Genomic DNA, 26,593 nt, shown 5'->3' with positions numbered 1-26,593 from the left:
TAGAATAATGGCAAATCAGGTGGAGGATGCCCTCCTAAACCCATAAAATAAAGCCCCAGGGTTGTACTTCATCTGTAAAGAGCCTACTAAATTCCAGGCTCATTCACTTACCTTATTCTGTGGTTGGGGACCAAGGCTCAGAGAAGGCCCAGCATATCAGTAGTAGAGGTTAGATCCCGAATCTCATAACATCTAGCAATTTTATACCCCTAGTCCTCACTTCTATAAAAGAGAGGTGAAGGGAGGATAATCTCTGGGCCAGACTAGTTGCACCCAGGACTAAGATCCAGCAAATCTTTGTAAAGCACCTTTGTGTGCATAACACTGTGTCTAGGAAAGCACTGTTACCCACCCCCCACCCCACCCCCACTATCTTAGTAACATGCATGGAATGGCTGGTCTGGAAATCAGCCTTGGTGAAGGCTGAGGCTGATTCTGTCTTGCTCTTAAGAATCTGTATTCCCAGTGTCTGGCACAAGGCTTGGCACAAAGCAGGACGCAGCAAATGTTTTTTGAATGAATGATAAATCAGTAAGCAATTATTGATCACCGACTATGTGCCAGAGCCTGTGGTAGAAGGAATTCTATTAATACAAGCCTGTGGGGCTGGTATTATATCCCCATTTTACAAGCCAGAAAGTAAAGGCTGAAAGCAGTGAAACTGACTAGCTCAAAGCCTCACAATTAATTGGTGCTGGAGCGGAGATTGGAGCCCAGCCTGGCTACCTCTTGCCTGGGCTCTAGCTGCTGCCCCACAGCTGTCGGGGAGTTGGGTCTCCACCCACTTATTCCATTGCCCCAGGCGTTCCCTGATGGTAATTGAGGACTCTGGTGAAGGGCTGATTTTTGAATGGCCTCAAGGAAATTAGAAAAAGCAAGCCTGATTTCCTGGTTCCTACACAATCTAGCTCATGCATAGCCTTCTTGTACAAGAATCTAGGTAATTCAGTGTGAACAACCTGGGTTCAAGTTCCATCTTGAACCAATTTCTCGCCAGTTGTGGCCTTGGGCAATATACTTGGGTCTCTCCAGGCCTCACTTTCCTCTTTTGCCTGACTACTCTTCTGAGAACAGGCGTCCGGTACTCCAACTTCTGATAAAACTGTGGGGCAATCTAGTTCACTCTTCGCACATCCATGTGGCTCCGGAAGAGGTATTTTCATTCTTCTAAGCAGCTCAAGAAAGGCTGAAAACCCTACCCCCAGATGGTCTTGATGTGTGGGGAGGGGGCTGCGTGGATGAACAGCCTCACTGGCAGATGAGGAAGGTGGAGCTACATACCCAGCTACATAGAGGCAGGCAGAGTGGACTGAGATCCAGACACGAGTTCCCTCCGTTGCCCTTGCTGCCTCCTTTACTTTTTCTCACAGTTATCATTGGCACACGTTTATGACCCATAGAGTGTAGTCGTGCTGTGTGACCTACATAAAGTCTCCCCTCTTCTAAGGGTATTAGCCTCCCTATCTGTGAATTGGGGATCCTGGTCTTAACCTCGAGGTTCCCTTCCAGCAGAGAGTCCGTGCTCTTTGACTTGAATGCCCCGCACCAGAGAGCACTTTCTCCTTTGCAAGGCAACTAGACACCCCCCTGTCCCGCCCCCACAACAGTCAGACACCTGCGGCCCGCTGAGAAAGGACTTGTCCACGCTCGCCCCCTTCATGCTTGCCTATTTGGCTAACCCATTCGCTCACCAGAGAGGGGTGTTTGAGGACCGAAAAGAAGGAAAAAACAGAACTCTCCTGCAGCTACAAGCATGCTACCCTCCGCCCCAAGGTAAAAACTTCAGAGCGTCGTCCCCCTAAACACACACACACGGACACAGAAACGCTGCGGCCCAAAAACCTGTAGGAGGTGGGGGCGGCTTGTGCGCGTGCGTCGGCGCGGAGCTCTCTCCCGCCCACGTGCGCGGCTCCGACTGCAGGCGCGTGCCCGGACGGCTGGCGGGAAAGCGCGCGGGAAGCCCCCGTCTGGCTCCCAGTGTGGGGGAGGGAGGACAAGAGGCGTTTGGAACGTGCCACTCTCGGAGAGAGGGGGGGGATTTTCGTGCTCCGCTAGCGTTTCTATCCCTTCTATTCTCCGACCGATCCGTTAGTTCCCCCCCACCGAGATCCAGAGCCCCACGCCGCCGCCACGCTCCTTCCCTGCAGTGTGGCCCGGCCCCTCGAACCCAGCTCTGGACTGAGTTGTCCCCTCCGCCGCCGGAGCGGGGCGCTGCGCCACTTGGTGGGGCCGGAAATTCCCGCGGCCTGAGTGGAGGAGCCGAAGCCGAGAGCGCGGCGCCGCCTTCCACCTCCCCGGGACGGGCGGGGGCGCTGGGCCCAGCGAGGGCTGGGCTGCCTGAGTGGGGGCGGGGGGCCGCGTCTGCTAGGAGCTGCGGCGCCGGCGGGCGGGGAGCCGGACGACGCTGCTGTTCGAGAGCCGCTCGGCGAGCTAGGAGACCCTGCGCCCCAGCTCTAGGGCCCCCGCCCCCTTGCGGTCTCCGCCTCCTTCCCTCACACACCCCCCGGGCCGTCCGAGCCCCAGGCCTTCCCGGCGCTCCTCCTCCTTCTCTTCACACTCGCCCTCCGACCCGGGTCCTCCAGCCGCCCGCCGGCCTTGCTCCCTGCCGGGGGAGTTCTCGTTCTCAGGCTCTCCTTACACACACAGACTCGCTTGCGGGGCCTCCCCTCCTCACGGCCCTCCACCTCCTCGTCCTAGCTGACGCCGCCGTCGGGGGAGGATTGATGTCCCTTCAGCATCATGCAGCCGCCGCCGAGGAAGGTTAGAGTGCAGCCGGGGGGCTTTGGGGTTTGGGAGGGATGTGTACAAGGGACGCGGCTGGGGCGACCCGCTGCGTCCCCTCCCCCTTTTCGCTAGGGGCCGTGACCGCCGTCGCCTCGGGCTTGTCACCGAGTTGCCGGCGGCTCCAGGAGGGGGCCACGCGAATGAGGTGTCTTTCCGACGGAGGGGCGACCCGGGCTCGTCCCTTCCACCGCACTGGAGACCCCTAGACATTTCACAGAGTTTCGGGTGTGCATTTGTGTGCGCGCGCGCATGGCAGTGCTGCTCGCTGCAAAGTGCATTCTCGGGGCTGCACCTAGGGGAGGCGGGGAGCCCCTGCAGCTTTGCAGAGCCTGTGCTTGTGTGATTGTTTAGTCTGTGCCTGATTTGAGCCCTCCAGCTGCTTGTCGCCACCCTCGTCCGTTTGCAAATTTTCAGGGAATTTGTTTCTAGTCTTAGCCGTAAGGTTCGGCCTGCTTTTCCCACGGGGCGCCCGAGAAGTTGGACTAGTTACCGCCCCCCACCCCAGGGGAAAACAAGAAATTATGCCTTTCTCCCCCCACCCCCAATCCTGCCCCGCCCCTCCAGCTAGGGGGCCTTGAGACAGTGGTGCTGCTCCCAGAGAGCGTGAAATGGGCAGTGCGTGGCGTGTGCACGGCGATCTGGGCTTGGGGTGGGAGTGACGGGTGCTCTCGGCGTGTCAGCCGCTTCCCCCCAGCGCCCTTCGAGAACTGTTTCACTGTCCTCTTCGCCAGAGTTCCCAGGGGCTGAGGCTGTGTCCTTGTCTTTTTAATCCTGCAGATGGTTACTTAGTGTCTACTCTGGGCATTGGGTGGAGAAGGCTGTTCTGTCCTCCCCTCGTGGACAAACCTAACTCGCTCGTGTCTGCTTCTTTCTCTTTCTTAATCCGGGTTTCTCCAGTTAAGTGAGTCTTTTTTTCTTTCACACATGTACCCCCCACCCCTCCGGGTTAGCACGGCTCTGGTTGGGGGGGCGGATTCCAGGCCCACTGTAACCTGGAACCCTGGCGAGAGGCACTGGCCAGCTTGCATTTGCTGTTCTGTTTGAAGTGGAGCCGCCACGGGGACCGGCTTGCTGGGGTGGCTTAAAAGCACTGCATATGCTGGAAGGTCACTTTTGCTTTCTCCTTTGTGAGAAAGAGATTGTGATTTGATGGGCTGTCAGCGAGTGGAGGGCATCATCCTGAGAGACAGTGTGCTTTCTCGCAGCCATTATGGAATAATTTATGTAGTCAATTTATGCATATGATTTCATGATTGTGTAAATTTCGGTCCTTAGATATTAGGCATTCCTATACTCCCTTCTGCCATCTATACTCAGCTCACCTCCCCTGGTGGTTGAAATCTTTGTCTTTTTTGGAAGAAATAGAAGACAGGGGCCTTGTAAAACTCTTCAGAAGATCTACTACATGTGTACTGAGCTTGTGCATGAAATGGAATGACTGGAAGCTTATTTTGCACTTATTCATTGTGTAATTTTTATACTCTTTTACTTTCATTTAACCTCTTTCAGGTTATTTGCCTAGTTTTCTCATTAAGTATCGTCAGTAGAACAAAATAAGGTGGCTAATAATGGATTTATGGCCTTTACAGAAGTGAGCAAGAGTTCTATATTCTGACAAGTATTAAGTATTTTGCTTAATTATTTTGTTGTTAAGGTTGCAGTAAGGCCTTCATAAATGTATGATATATTTTAGGTGAAAGTTACACAAGAACTGAAAAACACTCAAGTTGAGCAGATGACAAAACTTCAAGCCAAACATCAAGCAGAATGTGATTTGCTTGAAGATATGAGGTAAGATTATAGTAAATAGTTTGAGAACTTTTATATCTTTGTTTCAAAGAACCATTGAGTTACCAAGCCCCAGGAACTAATGATGGAATTTCCTTTTGGATTTCCTGCTTTAAGGCTGTTAGAGCTTTGACTCAGCTAGAAATTATAACTGGAACTAACGCAATGCAAACTTTTTTTCCTTTAGTGGGGGAACCTATGACCTACACATACTGTCATGAAAAAACAAGGGTCTTAAAAGTTTATTAGTCAAATTATAATCATTGAAGTAGAAATTCTTAAATAGTCTTTCTACTGAATTGTAACATTTACTGACTTTAATGATTTCACATAGATTTTTTAACTGACACCTCTGGTTAATGGTTAATGTCTGAGGGTGAGCCAGTCAACCTCAGATGATTGCACACTAACACTGTTTGTTAGAACATGACAAATATAATTTTGTCTTTGAACATTAAATTTAGTGGGAAATGTGTTTATCATATTTTGTCATTACCTATATTCATAATTAAGATAACTTCAAGTAGATAAACTATCTTGCCAGCATTGTGAAAATCAGCATCTTTATTGAGGGAAGCATGACTCATTTTACTGAAAGAAACACCACTCTTTTAATAATCCTGTAATACAAATTGACAGCTCAACAAACATATTTTTGAAAATGATGGGGGGGCGGGGCACCTGGGTGGCTCAGTCGATTAAGCATGTGACTTCAGCTCAGGTCATGGTCTTGCAGTTTGTGAGTTTGAGCCCCGCGTCGGGCTCTGTGCTGACAGCTCAGAGCCTGGAGCCTGCTTCAGATTCTGTGTCTCCCTCTCTCTGCTCCTCCCCCGCTCATGCTCTGTCACTTTCTCAAATAAACATTAAAAAAAAATTAAAAGAAAATGATGGAAGATAATTTGTGTGTTGAAACAGAGTGGCTGCAATTCTTATTTCCCTTTAGTAACACATTTATCAAATTGGAGTTGGGTCCGTAAGCTTTATCAGTTACCTATTTTTCCTGTGGTGCATAATTACATGTTAGTTTCATGAAAAATATGAACTGTGTGTTGTAATAAAATTATATGTGTTTGGATACCTGAATTGTTTGGAGCCCAAAGGTTTAAAGAGCTTCTTTTTTCCTCCCCCATATTTAATTTAGGTGCTATTTGTGAGTATTTCTGCTGTATTTTCAGGGTTTCTTAGTAAGGTATATAAAGTTAGTTGTATCCAAACTTGGATAAGATCAGTGTTTTCTGACTGAAAAGTATTCTGCATTTATTTTTTTGTTTTTCATGTGGCCACAGGGAAATTTTTAGACTTAAATAATTCCTGTGTAACATACATGAAACTCTTCAAATGGTTAAAAACTCAAAATTTTTAGCATCCATTAAGTGAAATAAGCTATCTTAGTAGAAATTTCTAAATGAAGAAAGTAATAAATTTTCAGAAGCAATTCAGAAAGGCCAAATTAGTGTGTAAGTAAAGATCTTCTGTTGGGTCTGGATGGTCAGTGGTCCTTAAGTCCTGCTAATTATATATTCTAGAGATTTCTTGTTTACATTCTTTTCTGTTTTTCCCCTTTTGCCTATACCTTGGTATAGGAGCTTATGGTCAAGTATAGGGATACACAGTCACTGCTAAATTGATATAGTTTGGTGTGCTATTATTTAGTTGTTTCTATTATTGCTGACCTATCACATTTCACTTACGTTATTTCAATAATATCCTAATTCTTGCAGTAGTGTTCTCATATTTTCTAACCCCCCCCCCCCCCCCCCCCCCCCCCCCCCCCTTATGTCTGTCTTCCACATTGTCACCAGCTGGCTTTCTAAAAATGTTGTTTGGGATGCCTGGGTGGCTCAGTCAGTTGAGCGTCTCTTGATTTTGGCTCAGGTCATGATCCCAGGGTCGTGGGATCCAGCCCTGTGTCAGGCCCTGCGCTGAGCATGGAGTCTGTTAAGATTCTCTCTCACTCTGCCCTGCTCTCCTGTGCGCATGCTCTCTAAAATAAAAAAATAATAAGATAAAAACAGTTTATTTTATATTGGGTTCTCTGTGGCCTTTTGGATAAAGATCATACACCTCGTTGTAGCATATATGGCCTTCTGCAACCTAGCCACAAGCTTCCTTTCCTGGCGTAATACTACCATTTCATGCTTATTCATCCTTCCTTAATCTCCTTGCCCTGGCAACTCAGGACTTCTGGTTATCTAATTGTGCTCTTTACATTCATGCCTTTATATATGCCAGTCTCCTTGCCTGTTGATACCCTTCCTCCTACTTTTTCACCTGGCAAATTCTGCTTACCACTAAATTTGCAAGTTTGTTCTTTGTGATCTCAAAGAATTTTGATTTTGCACATGCTTCTGGCTTCCCGGCTCATGTGAACTCCTTGAAGTGAGAGGCTAAGTCATTTTTGTATCTTTGTACCCTTTTAGGCTGGCAGAATTGTTAAATGAATGTAACTGGTTATATTTAAATGCACCTTAGTTGTTTTTAGGTGAAATGTTTTATTGTTCTTTTGGTAGGGGGCTAGAGTGGTGTCTGTTGAGCTTGTGTTACACTTTGATTCGTGTGGGCATATTTATTTATTTATTTATTTATTTAAAAATGTATTTATTTTGAGAGAGAGCGAGCAAGTGAGTGAGCAGGGAAGGGGCAGAGAAAGAGGATCCCAAGTAGGCTCTGCACTAAACAGTGCAGGGACTCGAACTCACTAACCATGAGATCATGACCTGAGCTGAAACCTAGAGTCAGACGCTCAATCGACTGAACCACCCAGGTGCCCCTCATGTGGGTAGTTTAAAACCTACCGTGCTATTTGATGTTGAGTATGTCTATATTTACATATACTATGTAAATACAGAGATGGTTGGTGTTCCCAGGGATTAATAGAGTCTTTATTACAGTGAGTCAGTGTGTTCTTCTTTTATGTTAAATTATTGGAATGAATCCCTTCACTCCTTTATAGTTGTGAGCAGAATGCTATATTACCTACTAAAACGTGAATTTAGGTTTCTAACTTCCTTTTTTCTCAATGATAATATTGAATTGGAAGTTGAAAATTGTGTATTGTTGGTATTTATAATAACTTTAGTTGCTTGAGGAAGGGGATAGTCTGCCTTTCTGGTCTGTCCTATCAAGTCAAATGACATTTTAAAAAATTCATTAGAAACCTCTGAACTTGGGTTCAGGTGTATAATACAGTATGTATTATATTGTAAAAGATCTTGCCTGCCATTTTTCTTTTTTTTTTTTTTTAAGTTATCTCTATTCCAATCTGGGACTTGAACTCACAACCTGGGTATTAAGAGTTGCATGCTCTACCGACTAAGCTAGCCAGGCACCCCTGCTTTTCTCTTTCCCAAAACCCCACAAATGATAGTCCTTCTCACCAGTGCCCCCTCTCCCCCATCAGTGTTATGTTCAATTTAGGTTAGTGTGAATCACTAAAAAGCAAATAGCTTTGTTTTGCTTTTCTTTCTTTTCTTTTCTCTTTTCTTTTCTTTTCTTTTCTTTCCTTTTCTTTCTTTTCTTTCTTTCTTTCTTTCTTTCTTTCTTTCTTTCTTTCTTTCTTTCAAGATTTTATTTATTTAAGTAATTTCCATACCCAATGTGGGGCTTGAACTCACGAGCCCAAGGTCCAGAGTCACACGCTCCTCTGACTGAGCCAGCCAGGTCCCCCAACTTTTCTTAATATAAAAAAATTGATAGTAGAGAAAAATTTTTATGATTTAAAAAAAAAAAAGTGAAGAAGTAAAAGACCACAATAATTATTAAGCTGTAAGTAGGAGATGTAATAGGAGATATCATGTGTTAAGCTCTAAATAGGAGAATTTCATGCTGGGTTGTGGTTAGTTTCCACTCCCTTCCCCCACTTTTCATCTTCTGGAATTTTGAAGGGAGGAAACCAATTATGATACAGTATTTTTCCTTTGCTCTCCTCCCCTTCTTCAGTTCATTTGTTCCAGGGATGTATTTGGAAGCTGGTGTGTTCGGAGTAAAATTTGAGAAAGAAAGATAAACTCATTTGTTGTTAATCAGGGACATTGCTTTGGGGAGGCTTTATACTGAAGTGTTTCCTGTTGGCTTTTTCTGTCAGCTGTACATAAGCACACTTTACTTTCTTTTTAGTTTATTATTATTTTTTCTTTTTGCTTTCTAAGGTGACTTATAAATTTCTAAGTACTACAGCCTGTATATTGTTTATTAATGTTACATATTTAGTATTGTTTATTCTTATGATTTGCTAAGTAGAGGCAATAAAGAAAGTTCTTTGCAGGGATTCTGAATATAAAGAACTAACTTCTTAGCAGACATTTTTTAGGAGGTCATTATATAATATGGCAAAATCTCAGAATTTTAGAGTCTGATTGATACTGTCCCATTTGTTGATGAAAATGGAAACTGAGGCGCAGTGAGATGAAGTAAATCATATTGAGGAAAAATGCTATTTCTCTATTTTCTAGACTAGTGCACGATCCCCTCTATTTGTATTTCCCAAGGTTTTAATCAAGGAAATCATTATAAGTCCCATTTCTTAAAAACATCTTGCCTATCAAAAAGTACATTTTAACTAATAATTTGTTTTCTTATTTTTTACTTTTCATACGTCAAGCTGTAAATCAGCTTTGAATCACTATTTTAAAACTACTTACATGAATCCAGACAAAGGCAAAGATACTTGAAACTTGACCTCAGAGAAGGTTGAGTATATGGTTTCTCATAGATGTTCTGAAAAATGGAAACTGGCTCAAGAAGCACCTGTCTTTCTTTGTAGACACCTGGAGGTCTGGCGACCTCAAGTGAGGAATTACTGTGCTATAGGTTCTCTTTTTTAACCTGTAGGTTCATGGAACTCACTGGGGATTGGATTCTTGTCTGTTTATGGATTCTCTTTTTTTTTTGTTGTCTCAGAGACTGTTCGGTCTAGAAGGGAACCTTGGAAGTAATCTGGTATAGACTTTTTAAAAAAGATTTTTGTCTATCTATCTATCTATCTATCTATCTATCATTTATTTATTTTGAGAGTGAGAATCTGTATGCACATGTGTGTGCACATGTAGGGGAAGGAGCAGATAGAGAGGGAGAGAGAGAATCTCAAGCAGGCTCTGTGCTGTCAGCACGGAGCCTGACATGGGGCTTGATCTCATGAACTGTGATATCATGAACTGAAATCAAGAGTTGGATGCTTAACTGACTGAGCTACCCAGGCACCGCTAAGATTTTTATTTTAAGTAGTTTCTATATCCAGCATGGGGCTCAAACTTACAACCCCAAGATCAATAGTCACACACTCCGTCTGAGCCAGCCAGGACTCTTTTGAGAACAGTTTTCTTGAGACATAATTCACATACCATACAATTAACCTATTTAAAGTTTTTTAGTATATTCATGGGGTGTACAACCATCAACACTTTAACTTTAGAACATTTTTGCTCCCCCAGAAAGAAGTGCTGTATTTATTAGCAGTCACTTTCCATAATTTTCTCCAGCCTTAAGCAGTTACCTTCCCTGTCTATAGAAATGGAATCTGTAAAAATGGAATCAGACACTGTGTGGTTCTGTGACTAGCTTTTGCTTAGCCTAATGTTTCCAGGGTTCATCCATGTTATAGCCAGTACTTCATTCCTTTTTATTGCTAAATAATACTCTGTTGTATGGATATGCCATCACATTTTATTAATCCACTTATCATTTGATGGATTTTTTGGCTATTATGAATAATGTTCCTTTTGAACACTCATGTACAAATTTTGTGTGGATTTCATGTTTTCATTTTTATACCTAGTAGTAGAATTGCTAGGGTCATGTGGTAACTCTGTTTAACTTTTTTTTTTTTTTCCTGTTTAACTTTTTGAGGAACTTTCAAATTGATTTCCAAAGTGGCTGCACCATTTTTTATTCCCACAGCAATAATGTCACGAAGGTTCCAGTTTTTCCATATCCTTGCTAATGCTTGTTATTGTCTGTCTTTTGATTATAGCCATCCTAGCGGGCATGAAGTGGTGTCATTGTGGCTTTTATTTGCATTTCTCTAATAGCCTGTGATATTGAGCATTTTTTCATCTGCTTATTGGCCATTTGTATATCTTCTTTGGGGAAATGTCTATTCAGATCCTTTGCCCATTTTTAAACTGGGTTTTGTCTTCTTGTGTTGTAAGTTCTTCAACTACGTATATATGTGTGTGTGTATGTATGTATATGTGTATATATATATATGTGTGTATATTTGACTTGCAAGTCAAATAGCTTACATATATATATATATACACACATATATATATGTAAGCTATTTGACTTGCAAGTATATACTATATTTGCACTATTTTTCCCACTCTGGAAGAATCACCTGAAGTGATTCATACGTGCACTAAATTTTGAGAATTACTTAAGTGGTGGAAAGAATAAGGACTTTGAAGGTAGACCAGAGATTGAAACCCAGCTCTGCAGCTTACTATTTGGGTGATATTGGAGAAGTTACTAAGGTTCTCTGAGCCTCAGATTTCATAAATGTAAAACAAAGTTAATGCCGACCTTTCTGCTTTTCTGCAAAAGTTAAATGAGATATGTGAAATGCTGAGCATAGTAGGTCTTTAGCACTGGTAGCTACCATTGTTAGTGGAAATTAGAGCCTGGGAAGGATGTTGTCTTATTCAAAGTGACAATGGAGGTTATTGTGTTTCATTAATTCTAAGAAGCACGGTTTTATTTAATTTTTTTCCATTCTTCTGAAATCCAGATACATTTTACAATTGCTTTTGGGTTTGATGTAGTTGTCATTGTCTCTTCATGCATGGAACTTGCAGAATACGTATTGGCAGGCTTGGAAGAAAATCCCAGAGATAATGGTGGGAATACAAATGTTGGATCACCCGGGCTTTTGATGGTACAGAGGATGATATTGTGTGGAAAACTATAGGTTATCAGTGACTGATTCAAAAAAGTGATTCAGAAGATCTTGACTCCGAGTGTGACCAGTTCATGCACCAATTTATTTTATCTTTTTAAAATTACTCACAAATTATCCTAAAAATCTGACTAAATAAGCTTAAAAGCACTCTTTTAATAAGTATAAATAAAAATTGTAAGTGTTAGGGTATTGAATCAATTTAGTTGGCAGCATTTTTTCTTAGTGAAACATAAGGTGTCTTGGAATGTGTATTTTTTAATACGATGAAAACTGGAAGTAGCAGATCAGATACTGGACCCAGGTCTTTTTTTTCATTCATTCAAAATCATATTGCTTTTCAATTCAGAGAATTGAATTCAATTGAATTTGAATTCAGTTCAAATGAGAACTTAAAAATGATGTAAATCGTGAGAGGGAGCATTTTTAAAAATAGGACTGCAATGGTGGCTCAGTCAGTTAAGCATCTGACTTCGGCTTACGTCAGGCTCTGTGCTGTTCACGAGTTCGAACCCCATGTCAGGCTCTGTGCGGACAGCTCAGAGCCTGGAGCCTGTTTCGGAATCTGTGCCTCCTTCTCTGCCTCTCCCCCGCTTGTGCACTCTCTCTCAAAAATAAATAAACATTAAAAAAAAGTAGGGCTGCAGGGAAAAAGATCAAGTGGGACCATACTTAACATTTCTTTGAGAGGCACCTGAGTCGCTCTGTTGGTTAAGTGTCTGACTTCGGCTCAGGTCATGATTTCAGTTTGTGAGTTTGAGGCCCCCCCCCCCCCCAATCGGGCTCTCTGCTGTCAATACAGAGCCTGCTTTGAATCCTCTGTCCACCCCCTCTCTCTGCCCCTCCCCCCTCTCAAAAATAAATAAATATTAAAAAAATATTTGGGACGCCTGTGGTGGGCTCAGTTGGTTGGGCATCTGACTTTGGCTCAGGTCATGATCTCACAGCTCATGGGATCAGGTGCCGCATCAGGCTCTGTGTTGACAGCTCAGAGTCTGGAGCTTGCTTTGGATTCTGTGTCTCCATCTCTGTCTGCCTCTCCCCCCGCTCATGCTCTGTCTCTCTCTCTCAAAAATAAATAAACATTAAAAAAATATATTAAAACATTTCTTTGAATGAAAAGAAGAAAAAAGAGTACCTCATTTTATTTATTTATTTATTTATTTATTTATTATTATCTTTTTAATGTTTATTTATTTTTGAGAGAGAGAGAGAGACAGAGCGCGGAGCAGGGGAGGGGCAGAGAGAGAGAGGGAGACGCAGCATCCAAAGCAGGCTCCAGGCTCTGAGCTGTCAGCACAGAGCCAGATGTGGGGCTCGAACTCATGAGCTGTGAGATCATGACCTGAGCTGAAGTTGGATGCTTAACTGACTGAGCCACCCAGGTGTCCCAAGAGTACCTCATTTTAAAATGAAAGGATAGTATGGAACTTCAACTGACTAAATGAATTTATGTTTTTTTAAAAAAAATTTTTTTTTCAACGTTTTTTATTTATTTTTGGGACAGAGAGAGACAGAGCATGAACGGGGGAGGGGCAGAGAGAGAGGGAGACACAGAATCGGAAACAGGCTCCAGGCTCCGAGCCATCAGCCCAGAGCCTGACGCGGGGCTCGAACTCACGGAGCGCGAGATCGTGACCTGGCTGAAGTTGGACGCTTAACTGACTGCGCCACCCAGGCGCCCCATGAATTTATGTTTTTAATATATACTTCCACAATATGGTCAGTTCTGGAGCAAGACTAAGAGTAGGAGGTACAAACTAGGCAGAGGAGGAAATAGGAAAATATAATTTGAGAGTCTGTTTACTAAAACTTTTGGTCACAGACCACTGCTTACTTGAAAGAGTCAGGGTTTTAACAATACCTTTTCCTGTTGCTATTTAATGGTTTATGAACTCATAAGCCATTCATTGTCCATAGATCCTTATATGCTCCTAAAATGTGAAGATTTGTTTCTGGATGGGATGGCCATTGCAACCCACAGCCGGAGTTCACATTTATAGATTTGAACAGGGGATACTTTCATGAGCCAGATGGAATTAAACTAAGGCCTAGTAATGAAAGTGACCCACCACTTGGGTTAAAAATAGAAGTGTTAGAAGAATTTTTGTGTGCACTTTTTTTTTAATTTGTTTTTTTTTTTTAACCATACCCAGATATGTAAATATGCGAGATGGTGAAGGTGATCTTTGTGGTAGGATAGCTGTGATATATTAGAATAAGCACAAATTTAGAGGCATACAATCTGAGTGTGAATCCTAATCTTAATCTCTTATTAACTGTGTGACTTTGGCCTTAAGTCACCACAGGTCACTTAAACTTCTCTGAGCCTCATGTATCTTATCTGTAAATTAGTAATAATTATAGTATCTTATGGGATTATTTTGATAATTAAAACAAGAGTAATGCATATAAAAGCTCTCTTGCATAGTATGTGGAACATAATAGATGTTAAGTAAATGCATGTGGATTGTAATTTTGTTAAGTAATTGAGAACATCAATTCCGAATTATAGTCTGTGACTTACTCATCCCTAACAAGTTAACTTGTGGGTTAAAAAATGTAATGAGCCTCAAAGATAAATTGTTCAAATAATTCTAAAGAATTTCTTTCACCAAGTTCAGTAGTCCTAGGTACCTTCCATTTTTCTCTGTCAGTAATGATTCTTCTCATGATTGCTGGATGGCTTCTGCAACTCCAAGCATAATAATCTCAGACAACAATGTAAGTGGAGGATGGGGAGGGAAGAACAGTTTATGGAAATTTTCTCTGCCTTCCTCCCCTCTTTATTTCCTCTGGAGAAGGTCATTTCTACCAGAAATTATCTGAATAGACTTTCTCTTATGTTTTATTGGCTGAGTCTGCTTCATTTGGTTGTTCATGCCTAGCTGTAAAGGAGGCTGGGAATATGATTATATTCTTGGAGAGGTGGTCTTTGCCAGCAAGAAGTAAGGTATTGGTGGCAGTAATATGGCTTTTGCCACATTACTGTTTTGCCCTGTTTGTCACAGGGACCCATTTCTAATTTACTTATAGTGTTTCCCATAAAAGTGTAAAAAAATGTGTTGGGGTTTAATTGTGAAAGATGTAGCTGGATTTCCAGATGTCCCAAACAGACTAGAACCGTTTGTATCCCCTCCTACCAACTCCTTTTGAAATCAGTGTCTTAGGTCAGGAGTAGGTTTTTGTATTTGCTATAGGTAATGGTCCGATAGGCCTGTGGCCTCTTAGGATTCTCAGCGATACAGGAGTGATTAAATATCTTGCCTCTTTTGGTCTTCTGATACGTAGAGAAATGGTGGTCTAAGGGCCTCCCAGGCAGTTGGTTTTTGTTTTTGTTTTTGTTTTGTTTTTTGCTGAACTATTTTTACTTCTAAGGTGAAAGCATTAGTAAGTAGTGAAGTGGCTAAAATGAAAGCAGGGAAGGACAAAAAAGAGCTAGAATTACTCCTAGCTGAATAATTTGCCCCTTAATGATTGAGGATTGGAAATTCAGTCTTGGAAATACAAAGTACTGGAAGAGGCCTGTGATGGTAAGTTGATGTTTTTCTTTGTAAATTTTTTGAATGTTCATTTGAATCCTGCAGATGCCGTTCTGTTTTATTGGTGTCAGTCTTCAGGAATGATCTGAGTCTGGTTTGTGCTGTCTATTCTTCAGTGACTAATTTGGGAATTAGGCACAGAAACTTGTAACCCTCCTTTTGTTCCATTGCTACAGATTTCCTGTCATGCGTTGGTCAGGGCTAACTTAATAAAACTTTGGCTGGTATTTTTATTTCATCTCATTGTGTCTTCACAGTATTCCTTGGTCATGCTTTATTTTAACATTCCATTTGATTTTTTTTTTTTTTTTTTTTTGGCATTCACATAGGAGTGTCTTGTCATCCAGATGTTTTCTGTTTTGTGAACTTTGACATAATCCCAATTCAAAAAGAAAATGTTATTTCTGGTATTATGAAAAGTGTCACCATGTCTGTGGCTCCACAGGAAACAATTGGGAGCATATATCCCTTGATTATATGTTAGCGGTATTTGTTTTTCCCCAATGGTGGTTGGAGAATAGGGATTAGAGGCAGAGACTTTTTATTGTATATCTTTTTTTGTATGTTTTGAATTTTGAACTATGTGAATCCTACCTACTCTCAAAACTAAAATTAAATGATTTAGTATTGGTAAATATTTGGCTTTTAGTTTTTAGTGAAGTTACTTCTATATTTTATGTTAACACACTTTGCAGGTTATTTCTAATACTAAGAATACTACAAATATTAAGAATACTTGATACATAAACTTATTTTCATAAAATGACTTGTCTTCACCTGGTTGTAGTTTGGAGTTGGGGAAATAGTCTCTGTGTACTACTGTGTTTCTTTCTTTCTGTATTATGGAATTGTTTTATTCCAAAACAAGTACACATATTAGGTGGTTAGATTCCTGTCCAGCCTCAAATTTTATTTTAGCTAACTTTATCCAAAGGTTTTACATTATAGTCGTAATTAAAAATATTATTTCTGTGGTAATATGTATTTTGCATTATTAGTCAATTCTTTCCATGGGGGAATTGTTTTCTGTTTTACTATAGAGGTGTTTTAATAGTTTCCTCAGCTATATTGAGTTAATTGAATATTTTTAGTACTGCTTTTTCTTTGCTTGCATTTTTAGCTGGACGTCTTTCTGTTTTTCAAGTGGTTGTTCTAGGTGTTACACCATGCATCTTTAATTCATCACTGTATACTTGGAATTAATATTATACCACTCCACCCAAGACACTTACAGGTCCAGTTCTGATTACTTCATTCCAGACTTTGTGCTGCATACCTTATTTATTTTTTAAGTTTATTTATTTTTTGAAAGAGAAAGAGAGAGGGAGTGCAAGCGAGCAGGGGGGACAGAGAGGGGGACAGAGGATCCGAAGCAGGCTCTGTGCTAACACTACAGAGCCCAATGTGGGGCTCTAACTTTTGAACCATGAGATGATAACCTGAGCCGAAGTAGGACACTTAACTGACTGAGCCACCCAGGCACCCCTATGCTGTGTACTTTATAAACGCCATGATATGTTAGTTTTTCTTTAAACACACTTATCTTTTGAAGAGATTAAGACATAGAAAAAAGTCTTTTATATTTACCGATTTTGACTTTTCTTTCCTTCCTCAGACCACATAGGTTTGAGTTTCCATCTGGTATCATTTCCTTTTGGGTTGAAGAACTTCCTTCAGCATTTCTAGTGCAGTTCTACTGGTGACAGTTCTCTTAACTTTCACTCGTCTGAAAATGTCTTTATTTTATTTTTCTTTATTCACCTTCATTTTTGGAAGGTAATTTTCGCAGGATCTTGAATTCTGTGTTGACAGTTGGGTCACCCCATTGTCTTCTGGCTTTTAATGTTTCTGATGAGAAACCATATATATATACACACACACACACACACACACACACACACACACACATATTTATATACTTGTTTTCTTCTATGTAATGTACCTTTTTTCCTGATAGCGTCGTTCTTCTTTATCTTTGTTTTTTTTGCAGTTTGAATGTGATGTGACTAATGTATCATTTTATTACTTTGCTGGGGGTTCACTGAGCTTTTTGGATCAACAAATCAGGGAAATTTGGGGCCATTATTTCTTCAAATTTTTTTTCTGCCCCATTTTCTCTTCTTCCGTTTTTGGATTCCAAGGATATGCATATATTAAACTGTCTGATAATAATCTGTGTTCTTCAGAGTGAGTAGTTTCTGTTGATCTGTTTTCTGGCTCATTGGTTCTTTATTCTGTAATTTTTTTCCTTAAAAATTTAAAAAAAAATTTTTTTTGAACGTTTATTTATTTTTGAGACAGAGAGAGACAGAGCATGAACGGGGGAGGGTCAGAGAGAGGGAGACACAGAATCTGAAACAGGCGCCAGGCTCTGAGCTGTCAGCACAGAGCCCGACGCGGGGCTCGAACTCACGGACCGCGAGATCATGACCTGAGCCGAAGTTGGCCGCTTAACCGACTGAGCCACCCAGGCGCCCCAAAATTTTTTTTTTAATAAAAAAATTTTTTTTCTTTTTATTTTAGAGACAGAGAGCAAGCAGGGGACAGGGGCAGAGGGAGGCAGGAGAGAATCTCAAGCAGGCTCCACACTCAGTTCAGGGCCTGATGCAGGGCTCAATCCCAGCACCTTGGGGTCATGACCTGAGCCAAAATCGAGTTGAACGTTCAACCAACTGAGCCACCCAGGCACCCCTTTTTCATTTTTATTTTTTAGGATTTTATTTTTCAGTAATCTCTACCCCCCAATGTGGGGCTTGAACTCACAACCCCAAGGTCAAGACTCACATGCTCTACTGACTGAGCCAGCCAGCCAGGTGCCCCTCTTCTGTAATTTTTAGTCTATTTTTAAGTCTATCCGGTGAAGTTTTCATTTTTGATAGTGTACCTTTAAGTGGTTGAACATATTTATAATCACCATTTTAAAGCTCTTGCCTGCTGTTCGCAACACTGGAGTCATATTGTGGTCTGTTTCTGTTGATTGCTTCCCTCCACTCCCCCTCATTATGGGTCACGCTTTCCTGCTTATTTGCATATCTAGTAAGTTTTGATTTGGACTTTGTGGATGGTACATTATAGGAAGTCTCAATTGTGTTGTCTTTTTTTAAAGAGTGTTGAAATTTGGCGTTTCCACTGAAAGCCTGAGTGCCCAAGGTGTGCAGAAATGTCTCTATTCTGTCTGAACTACAATTCTGATGTCTCCCAGCAGTGTGCAGCTTCTGGTATCTGTTCAGCTCTCAGGCCTGCAACAGTAATTCTCATGGAGACTCACTCTGGCTTATATGTAGCTTGGTACTCAGCCAGAGATGCCCAAGGAACCCCCATGCAGATTTCTGGGAACACCCCTTCTGCATTGTTGCCTCTTCTCCAGTATCCTGTCCTCTATAAAGTCTAGCCACTCCACTAGCCCAGGACTCTGATTTCTGCATCTCAATTTGGTGAGACCGTTATGCTTGGCATAGACTTCACTTCCCTGTGATGAAGTTGGGAAAGTTTCCCAGGCAGAAAGCTGGGGCAGATGTTGTACATATCTCCTGTACTGCCAGTTGTTTCACTCCTGAAAATAGTAGAGTCATATGTTTTGTCTAGTTTTATAGCTGTCACTCGAGGAGGGCTAGTCTGGTACCAGTTACTTCATCGTGTCTAGGAAAAGTCCATTTCTCAGATGTGTTAGAGGAAGATACTTAACTGTATTTAAATACATAAGATTATGTATTTATGCATGTTTAATATCTATGTAATCCTAATTAATCTTGTGCTTTTAGATGTAGGAGTTTGGATATTCCATGTATAAATGTATTCTGTAGGATGGGAATTTTTTAACACCTTTATTAAGATATAATTCTTAAACCATGTAATTCACTCATTTAAAGTGTATAATCCAGGAGCTTTTAGTATATTCAAAATTGTGCGTCTATTACCACAATCAATTTTAGGACATTTTCATTACCACAAAAAGAAACCCCATACCCTTTAACCATTACCCTTCCCCTTCCCCGCATTTGTCCAGCCTTAGGCAATCACTAATTGCTTTCCATAGATTTACTTGTTTTGGACATTTCATGTAAATGGAAGCAGTTGGCTTCTTTTACTTAGCATAATTTTTTCAAGGTTCTTCAGTGTTGTAACATCTATCAGTACTTTATTCCTTTTTATTGCTAAATAATATTCCAGTACTTAGATATACCACATTTTATTAATCCATTCATCAGTTGATGGACATTTGGGTTGTTTCACTTTGGCTGTTATGAATAACTGTTTTATGAACATTCATGTACAAATTTTTTAATGTACATATGTTTTCATTTTTCTTGGGTGCCTAGGAGTGGAATTGCTGAGTAATATATTAAGTCTGTACTTATTCAAGGAACTGCCAGACTGTTTTCCAAAGGGACTATACCATTTTTCATTCTCACCAGCAATCTGTGTGGGTTTGATTTCTCCACATCCTTGTCCACACTTGTTGAACATTAATTATATCTCAGATCCTCCCAGCAGCAATGTATTCTATAATTACAATTGTTATTATTATTATTCCCATTTTATAGATGAGGAAACTGAGGCTCATAGTGGTTAAGTGTCTTGCCCATGATCAGAACTAAGAAATGGAAGAACTACGTTTGAACCTGGGTGTATCCCTGACTTTTAAAATTTAAGTTCTTTCTCTCATTGAAAACTGTCTTTAAAGGCATTTGATAATAACAGTTGAAATCGAGTGAAATTTTCACAGTATTTCCATGTATCTTTTCTTAGCCTTTATTAGATCTTGGTAGGAATCCATGGAACATAGGACCATCTTTTCCCTGGTTTTTATAGCTGGACTCAGTTTTTTTGAAAGTTAGAAAACAGATGTCTTTCACTTGGGATTATTTTAAATAATTGGGGGTACACTATTTTCAGTGCCTACCATGTCCAGGCATTGTGGACGGAGTATGGTATCTTGTTTCAAGAACTACTACTTAGAATAGATACCAAAGAAGGGGTGTAAGATTCAATGCCTTGCACATCTTTGAGTCTGGCTGATTAGTGTAGGAGTGGAAGAAGATATGTGATCTGGAGTTTCATGTTTTTTTCAGATCCAGGCTTGTTGAAGGATTGTGTGAAACACTGAACTTCTAGGGAATCTCTTAGCTCTTCTGATAATTATATCAGGTTTAGGTTATATTTTGAGATACTTCCATAGTCAAAAATGCCTTTTCTGTCTTTTTTTTTAATGTAAATTAAGATTAGGCAGTTTTGTGATAACTGAATGAAGGATGTAATAGTTTCTGAATAGCTTGTCTTGCTATTCTGACCACCTAACTATGTTTATTTTTAACTTTTTGGCTGTGTACCTAAAATAAAATATACTCCACAAATAGCTTAGAATCAGCTTATTTTGGGTGAATGAAAATACTTTATATTAGTTAGTAAACTCACTGTAATAAAAAATAATTCTTGACATGTTTGAAATCAGTAAGTTACAAAAGTTATTGAAATGTTTCTTACCTAAAAAATAAACTGCTGTTAGCAAATTACATTGCTTCATTTTGTATAGCTATATAGATGAGGACAGATATTTTTCTGAAGAGAATAATAATCCTAAATTTACTTGCAGGAAAATACCAGATTTTCAGAGTTCCATAGTTTATAACAATATAAAGAATAATAGTAACAAATTATAATACTTTGTTAAAATTTAAAAAATGAATTTGACAATGCATGTTTTGTCAGTGTGGGGTCTTTTGTCATTGATCTAGGTCTAGTCTTGATATATTAGTACACATATATTAAAATTCTTCAAACCTCCTGTATGTTATACATCAGTAACATTGTAAAGAAAGAGAAAGCAAGAAAAAAGACCTCAGAGTTTATTTTTATGTAACTCTGCCAGGCAGAGGCTGTGAAAGTTTTATGATGTATCTTTTAAATGTACAGTGTAATTCAAGGATAAAGAATAAGATGTTTCTTGCAGTAAAGATTTTTAAAGACAAGTAATGTAGTAAAAAATTATGTGTTAACTTTTATGTGCATTCTATAGAAATAGCAAACATTTTCATTTGATTAAAATGTTTGATATGTTTTCTGCCAGGATCTCGAAGGAATGTGTGTTCCACTTTAATAAAAGATTATCTGACTAATAAATGTCTCTGACTTTTTTTCCTGGCAAAGAAAACTTGGCGTCATTATTTGGGTCTTAAACTTGATATATCATAGATGAAAACTTTTAAAGTCATGGTGTTCAAAGGTGAACTTGATTACACAGATCTCCTGACAAGATGATTTTGGCAACTTGATGAATACCGACTAATCTTTTTAAAAATATTTTTTTAATGTTTATTTGTTTTTGAGAGACAGAGACACAGAGTGTGAGCAGGAGAGGGTGAGAGAGAGAGGGAGACACAGAATCTGAAGCAGGCTCCAGGCTCAGAGCTATCAGCACAGTGCCTCATGAGGGGCTCAAACTCACCAACAGTGAGATCAGACCTGCGCTGAAGTTGGACGCTTAACCAACTGAGCCACCCAGGTGCCCTGTAATTTTTTTTACTTGATAATACGGTTTTAGGTCTTTTTTCTCCCCCAGGTCTTTGTGTGTGTGTGTGTGTGTGTGTGTGTGTGCGCACGCCCGCGCGCGCCATGATCTCAATACTTTTGAAAAATGAAAGGACATAGTAATCTTCTATCATCATGAAATGTTTACTAACTTGACCTAAATACTCTTTGAAGGATGTTATGATAAAAAGCTTTGGAAGATGTCTTGTGACTCTCTTTATCTTAGGGCCTATTATGACAAACTTGACTTCAGTTTCTCTGTGATAAAATTGTCTCTTTCCAGGTAACTCAATTTGAGGACATTATTTCTCTTTATTTGTAGTGTATCAAAAGCGAAAGACAAAGAAGTTCAAAAATGCCCAATTAAAATTACTCAGTTGGTCAGCACATACATTTACTAGAGAAAAAGCAGCTTTATTTAGACTGCATTTGATCAGTCTGAGAGGTGATATTCCCCAACTTTCGTGATGTTGGAAAGTGGGTGGGAGAGGAAAGGATGGTTATGTGATGAGGAAGATGATAGAGCTTTTTCGGATTCCTGAATATTGCCATCACAATGTTATAACATTGTCTTCTTTGAAATATTTTGAATTCTCAGAATTAAACATAACTTTAATTAAAGGTAGATGCCAAGAAATGCATTGTAGAAGTAAGAGTCACCTGTGTACTTTACAACACGGCAGATGCTTAGTCCTTCTCTTGAGATTCAGAGCTGGTAGATTTGGAGAGAGGCCTGCGCACATGCATTTTTAAAAGCATAGTTGGTAATTCTCATTTGTAAGTAAGGATGAGAACTGCTGTTCTAAGAGTTACCAGTTTAATATGCATTTCAGGCTTTCTTCCTTAACTGAGGCATTCCAGGAAATATTTCCTTGGATAATAGATACTGCAGGAGAGGTGGATTTCCAAGATACATAAAATAATAAGTTGGGTAATCAACCTTGAAAAATTAACAGTGGATTCTTTGTAGGCTGAAAATGTCAGTGAAATAATTTTTCAAGTTTATTTCACTTAAAAAAATGTTTATTTTTGAGAGAGACAGAGACAGAGACAGAGACAGAGTGCGAGCAGGTGAGGGGCAGAGAGAGAGGGGGAGACAGAATCCGAAGCAGGCTCCAAGCTCTGATCTGTCAGCACAGAGCCCAACAAGTGGCTTGAACTCATGAACTGTGAGATCATGAACCAAGCTGAAGTCAGATGCTTAACCAACTGAGTCACCCAAGCGCCCCTCAAGTTTATTTTACTTTTAATGCATCTGTGTTGGGCAAATAAGACAGTGGTAGTTTGGCTTGTTTTTAGGTGTTTGTCTCCCTTTTTATGTGCATAATTAAAAAACTACATATATAAATATATAAATTATTCTTTTGTTTTTGGTGAGATAAGGACAGATGGGTAGTTTTATAATATTTTGATTTTCAAAGTCTGTTGCCTAGATTAGTAGTACTAACTGGGAATTTGTTAGAAGTGCAGTTTTTTGGGCTTTATCACAAACCTACTGAATCATACATTCTGGGAATGGGACCTAGAAATCCAGGATTTAACAAGTCCTTTTTGGTGATTCTCATGTATGTTAAAGCTTGAGGACCACTGTTATAATAACTATTATTTACAGTGTTGTTTTATTTTTTGCTTACCCAGTACTTAACTAACCCATTGTTCAATATTTGTTTCCAAAATTTTACTTTAGTTAATGCTGCAGTGAATATTTTTGTACATCACACCCATCCACACACCCACACAGGGTATCTAAAGATACAGACATTTCCTGGTCCTTAATTGTTAATTGTTAAGACTTTATTGTTTTAAGCTTTACAAGTTGGTTTTCTGTTTATAAAGTGCTTAAACATCTATTATTTCATTTAAATCAGAGCAACTTGAGGGGCGCCTGGGTGGCTTAGTCAGTTAACTGTCTGACTCTTGATTTTAACTCAGGTCATGATTTCATGGTTCATGAGATTGAGCCCCTCGTTGGGCTCTGTGCTGACAGTGTGGAGCCTGCTTGGGATTCTCTCTCTCCCTCTATCTCTCTGCCCCCCCCCCCATCTCTCTCTCTCAAAATAAACAAATTAAAAAAAAAATCTCAGCACTTGAGAGGTAGGTATTCACTTCATATAGGTGAGGAAACCTAAGCCCAAAGAGATTCACTAACTTGTCCAAGATCACATTTTTAAATTTTTAAATATTTTATTAAAATTTTATGTTTAGAATACTTTAATTTGGGAAGCCTTTTATGTCCCCTCTCTTATTCCTTTTTTGTTATCCTTCCTCTGTGCAGAGTTGAAATAATAAACTACCTAGCTTAAGTGGGGCATAACAGAACAGTACTTGAAGTATGAGATGGGGGGAAAATTGCATTTACCAGAACTTCCTTCTGGGAAAAATGTGAGGAAAAAAAGGAGAATTGGAGAATTTTCTTGGTGCATGTGTGTGTGCTGAGCTCTGCAGCTTATTCATTGCCCTCCCTCCTTTTGGCAGCATTCTGCCTATTTTCTAAACAGACATGGAATAACAACAACACACTGGCTTGAGGAGGTGCCAGTTTAGCTTTTGTGGGGAGCCTGTGTTTTTCATTCTATGTGCTCCTGTAATGTCCTGTTAGACCATTCATTATATTGTATGTTGTGTATGTGTGTGTGTACACTTTCCCTTCCAGACTGTGAGTTTTTTGAGAGCAAGACTGTCTTTTCTCTTTGTATATTTCATAGACTGGTATGTAGATGCTGAAGGAATATTTGTTATCGATTGAGACGTTGTTAACCATATCAATTTTTAGTAAATTTTAAAATAAAGTCTCCATTGTTGTTAAACTCAAGTTTTATTTTCCTTTGTTTATCTAAAGAGTTTATACTACACTATAGTACCTAATTTTTAGTGTAACATGCTGGTTGATGTTCTTATTTGTGTAACTATATTTTTAGGATACATTTCGAGAAGTAGAGTTGATGGGTCAAACATTATATACTGTTTAAATGGTTGTTTATACTTGCTGCCATATTGCATACCCCTGCCCTGTGTAGGTACTTATTTCCAGACATGGCCACAGGACGTGGTATCATTATTCTAGTATTGTTCTAATATTGGGCATTCTAATAGGCAATAGCATTACTGTTTACATCTGGATTTCTTTGGTTATTAGCAAGGTTGGATTTTTTTCTTGTTTGACTATTTTACATTATTTTGCATGTTTTGTTAATCATTTGTCCCATCCTCATCCATTTGAGCTGCTATAACAAATTTCCACAGACTGGGTAGCTATAAACAATAGAAATTTATTGCTCATGGTTCTGGAGGCTGAGAAGTCCCAAGATCAAGGTGCCGGCATGGTTGTGTTCTCTCTTGAGGGTCCTTTTCCTGGTCATAGCCGGTACATTCTTGCTGTGTTCTCAAATGGCTGAAAGGGTTAGGGATCTCTCTGGAACCTCTTTTATATGGGCACTAGTTTGCATTTATGTGAAGGGTTCCATCCTCATGACTTAAGTGCCTTCCAAAGGCCCCACCTACTAATACTATCAATTGGACATTAAGATTCCAATGTATGAATTTTGGAAGGGCACAAACATTCAGCCCATTGCATGTCCATAGTTGAATTTTCTGTTTGAATATTGAGAGTTTTTTTTTTTTATATATATTTTAGGCTGTTTGCTTTGTTAATTTCAAATATTCTCCTCCTCCCCAGCTTATTTGTTTTTTAATTTTGCTTCTTTTTAATGTAAAAATTTAATATCTAGGTTGATCTATACTTATGTACCAAGTATGTAAAAAACCTAATGATGTGTTTTTGAAAGTTGAAATGATACTGAAAGTTGAAAATAAAGCAGTAAAATATGTTAGAAAATACTTCTAAAAAGAGGGGCACCTGACTGGCTCAGTCAGTAGGGCGTGCGACTCTTGATCTCAGGGTTGTAGGTTTGAGCTCTACATGGGTTGTAGAGATTGCCTTAAAAAAAATCTTTAAAGAAAAGAAAATACTTTTAAAAGGAGAAATGATATTCCCTTATTAGATGAAGTAGAATTGAACTTTTATTAATAGGGAAAAAGATACTTAAAGATAAATGGAATAATCCACCTGGAAGATCACGTAAGCATAAAAGAGTACAAATTATAAAATTATAAGGCGAAATTGACAAATCTGTGGTCCTAGTGGGAGATTTTAATCTCAAATAAAAATATATACAAGATTTGAATTCCATAATTAATAAGCTTAATTACATACATATGGAATTCTGTATTTAATAAAGAGAATATACTTTTCAGTTACAAAACTAGATTATGTAATTATTTATAAAGGAAGTCTCAACAAATTCCATGGAAATGATACCATACATTTTATGTAGTACATGGTTAAGAGGGCTCAGGAGCCAAATTCTGGTTCTACCTTACCTGTATGACCTAGGTGAGTCACCTAACCTCCTGTGCTTCAGGTTTCTCATCTGTAAAATGGATACATTTTACATGGATACATGTAATGTATACATTTTGTATACATGGATACATTTTGTATCCATTACATTGTATCTGTAATAGTGTGCTCCTCAGAGCTATTGTGAGGGTTAGAGTTCAGTACAGTGCCTTGCCATATGGTAAGGGCTCAATAGAAGTTTGCAAACATCATTATTGTATTATCATATTTTCTGATCACAATGCAGTGAATGGGAATCAGTAATGAAGAGATAAACACCACCCCCCAAATAAAAGACAAAACCTTTATATATACTATATATAAACTTTTACATATTTTATTACTCAGTAATAAAAAAGTGAATTATGGATATACACAACAGTGCAGACAAGGAAAACATTCTGAGTAAAACCACATAAAGAGATAAACTGTATGATTTTATTTACATTAAGTATTAGAATAGGTAAAATTGGGGGACTTGGGTGGCTCAGTTGGTTAAACGTCTGACTTCAGCTCAGGTCATGATCTTACCGTTTGTGAGTTTGAGACCCACATCGGGCTCTGTGCTGACAGCTCAGAGCCTGGGGCCTGCTTTGGATTCTGCGTGTCTCTCTCCCCTCTCCCTCCCTCCCTGCCTCTCTCTCTCTCTCTCTCTCTCTC

The 26,593-nt window shown here is 39.6% G+C and overlaps 1 protein-coding gene across 4 annotated transcripts in view; it reads left to right on the top strand.

The window, feature by feature from the left end:
* Positions 1-26,593, top strand: part of FCHSD2 (FCH and double SH3 domains 2) — a 302,350-nt gene that overhangs the window by 8,921 nt on the left and 266,836 nt on the right. Inside the window, exons 1-2 of one of the 4 annotated variants that reach the window (XM_049619362.1) lie at positions 1,959-2,760; positions 4,478-4,575. In XM_049619362.1, coding sequence (XP_049475319.1) covers positions 2,740-2,760; positions 4,478-4,575 — 119 coding nt within the window. In that variant the 5' untranslated portion in view covers positions 1,959-2,739. Of the gene's footprint in view, positions 1-1,958; positions 2,761-3,367; positions 3,686-4,477; positions 4,576-26,593 lie in introns of those variants that run through there. The other 3 variants (XM_049619338.1, XM_049619355.1, XM_049619346.1) reach the window with 3 other exon arrangements.

The sequence above is a fragment of the Panthera uncia genome, chromosome D1, assembly GCF_023721935.1.
Source record: "Panthera uncia isolate 11264 chromosome D1, Puncia_PCG_1.0, whole genome shotgun sequence".
In the NCBI taxonomy this organism is placed as follows: domain Eukaryota; kingdom Metazoa; phylum Chordata; class Mammalia; order Carnivora; family Felidae; genus Panthera; species Panthera uncia.
This window is presented reverse-complemented; position numbering and strand designations above follow the sequence as displayed.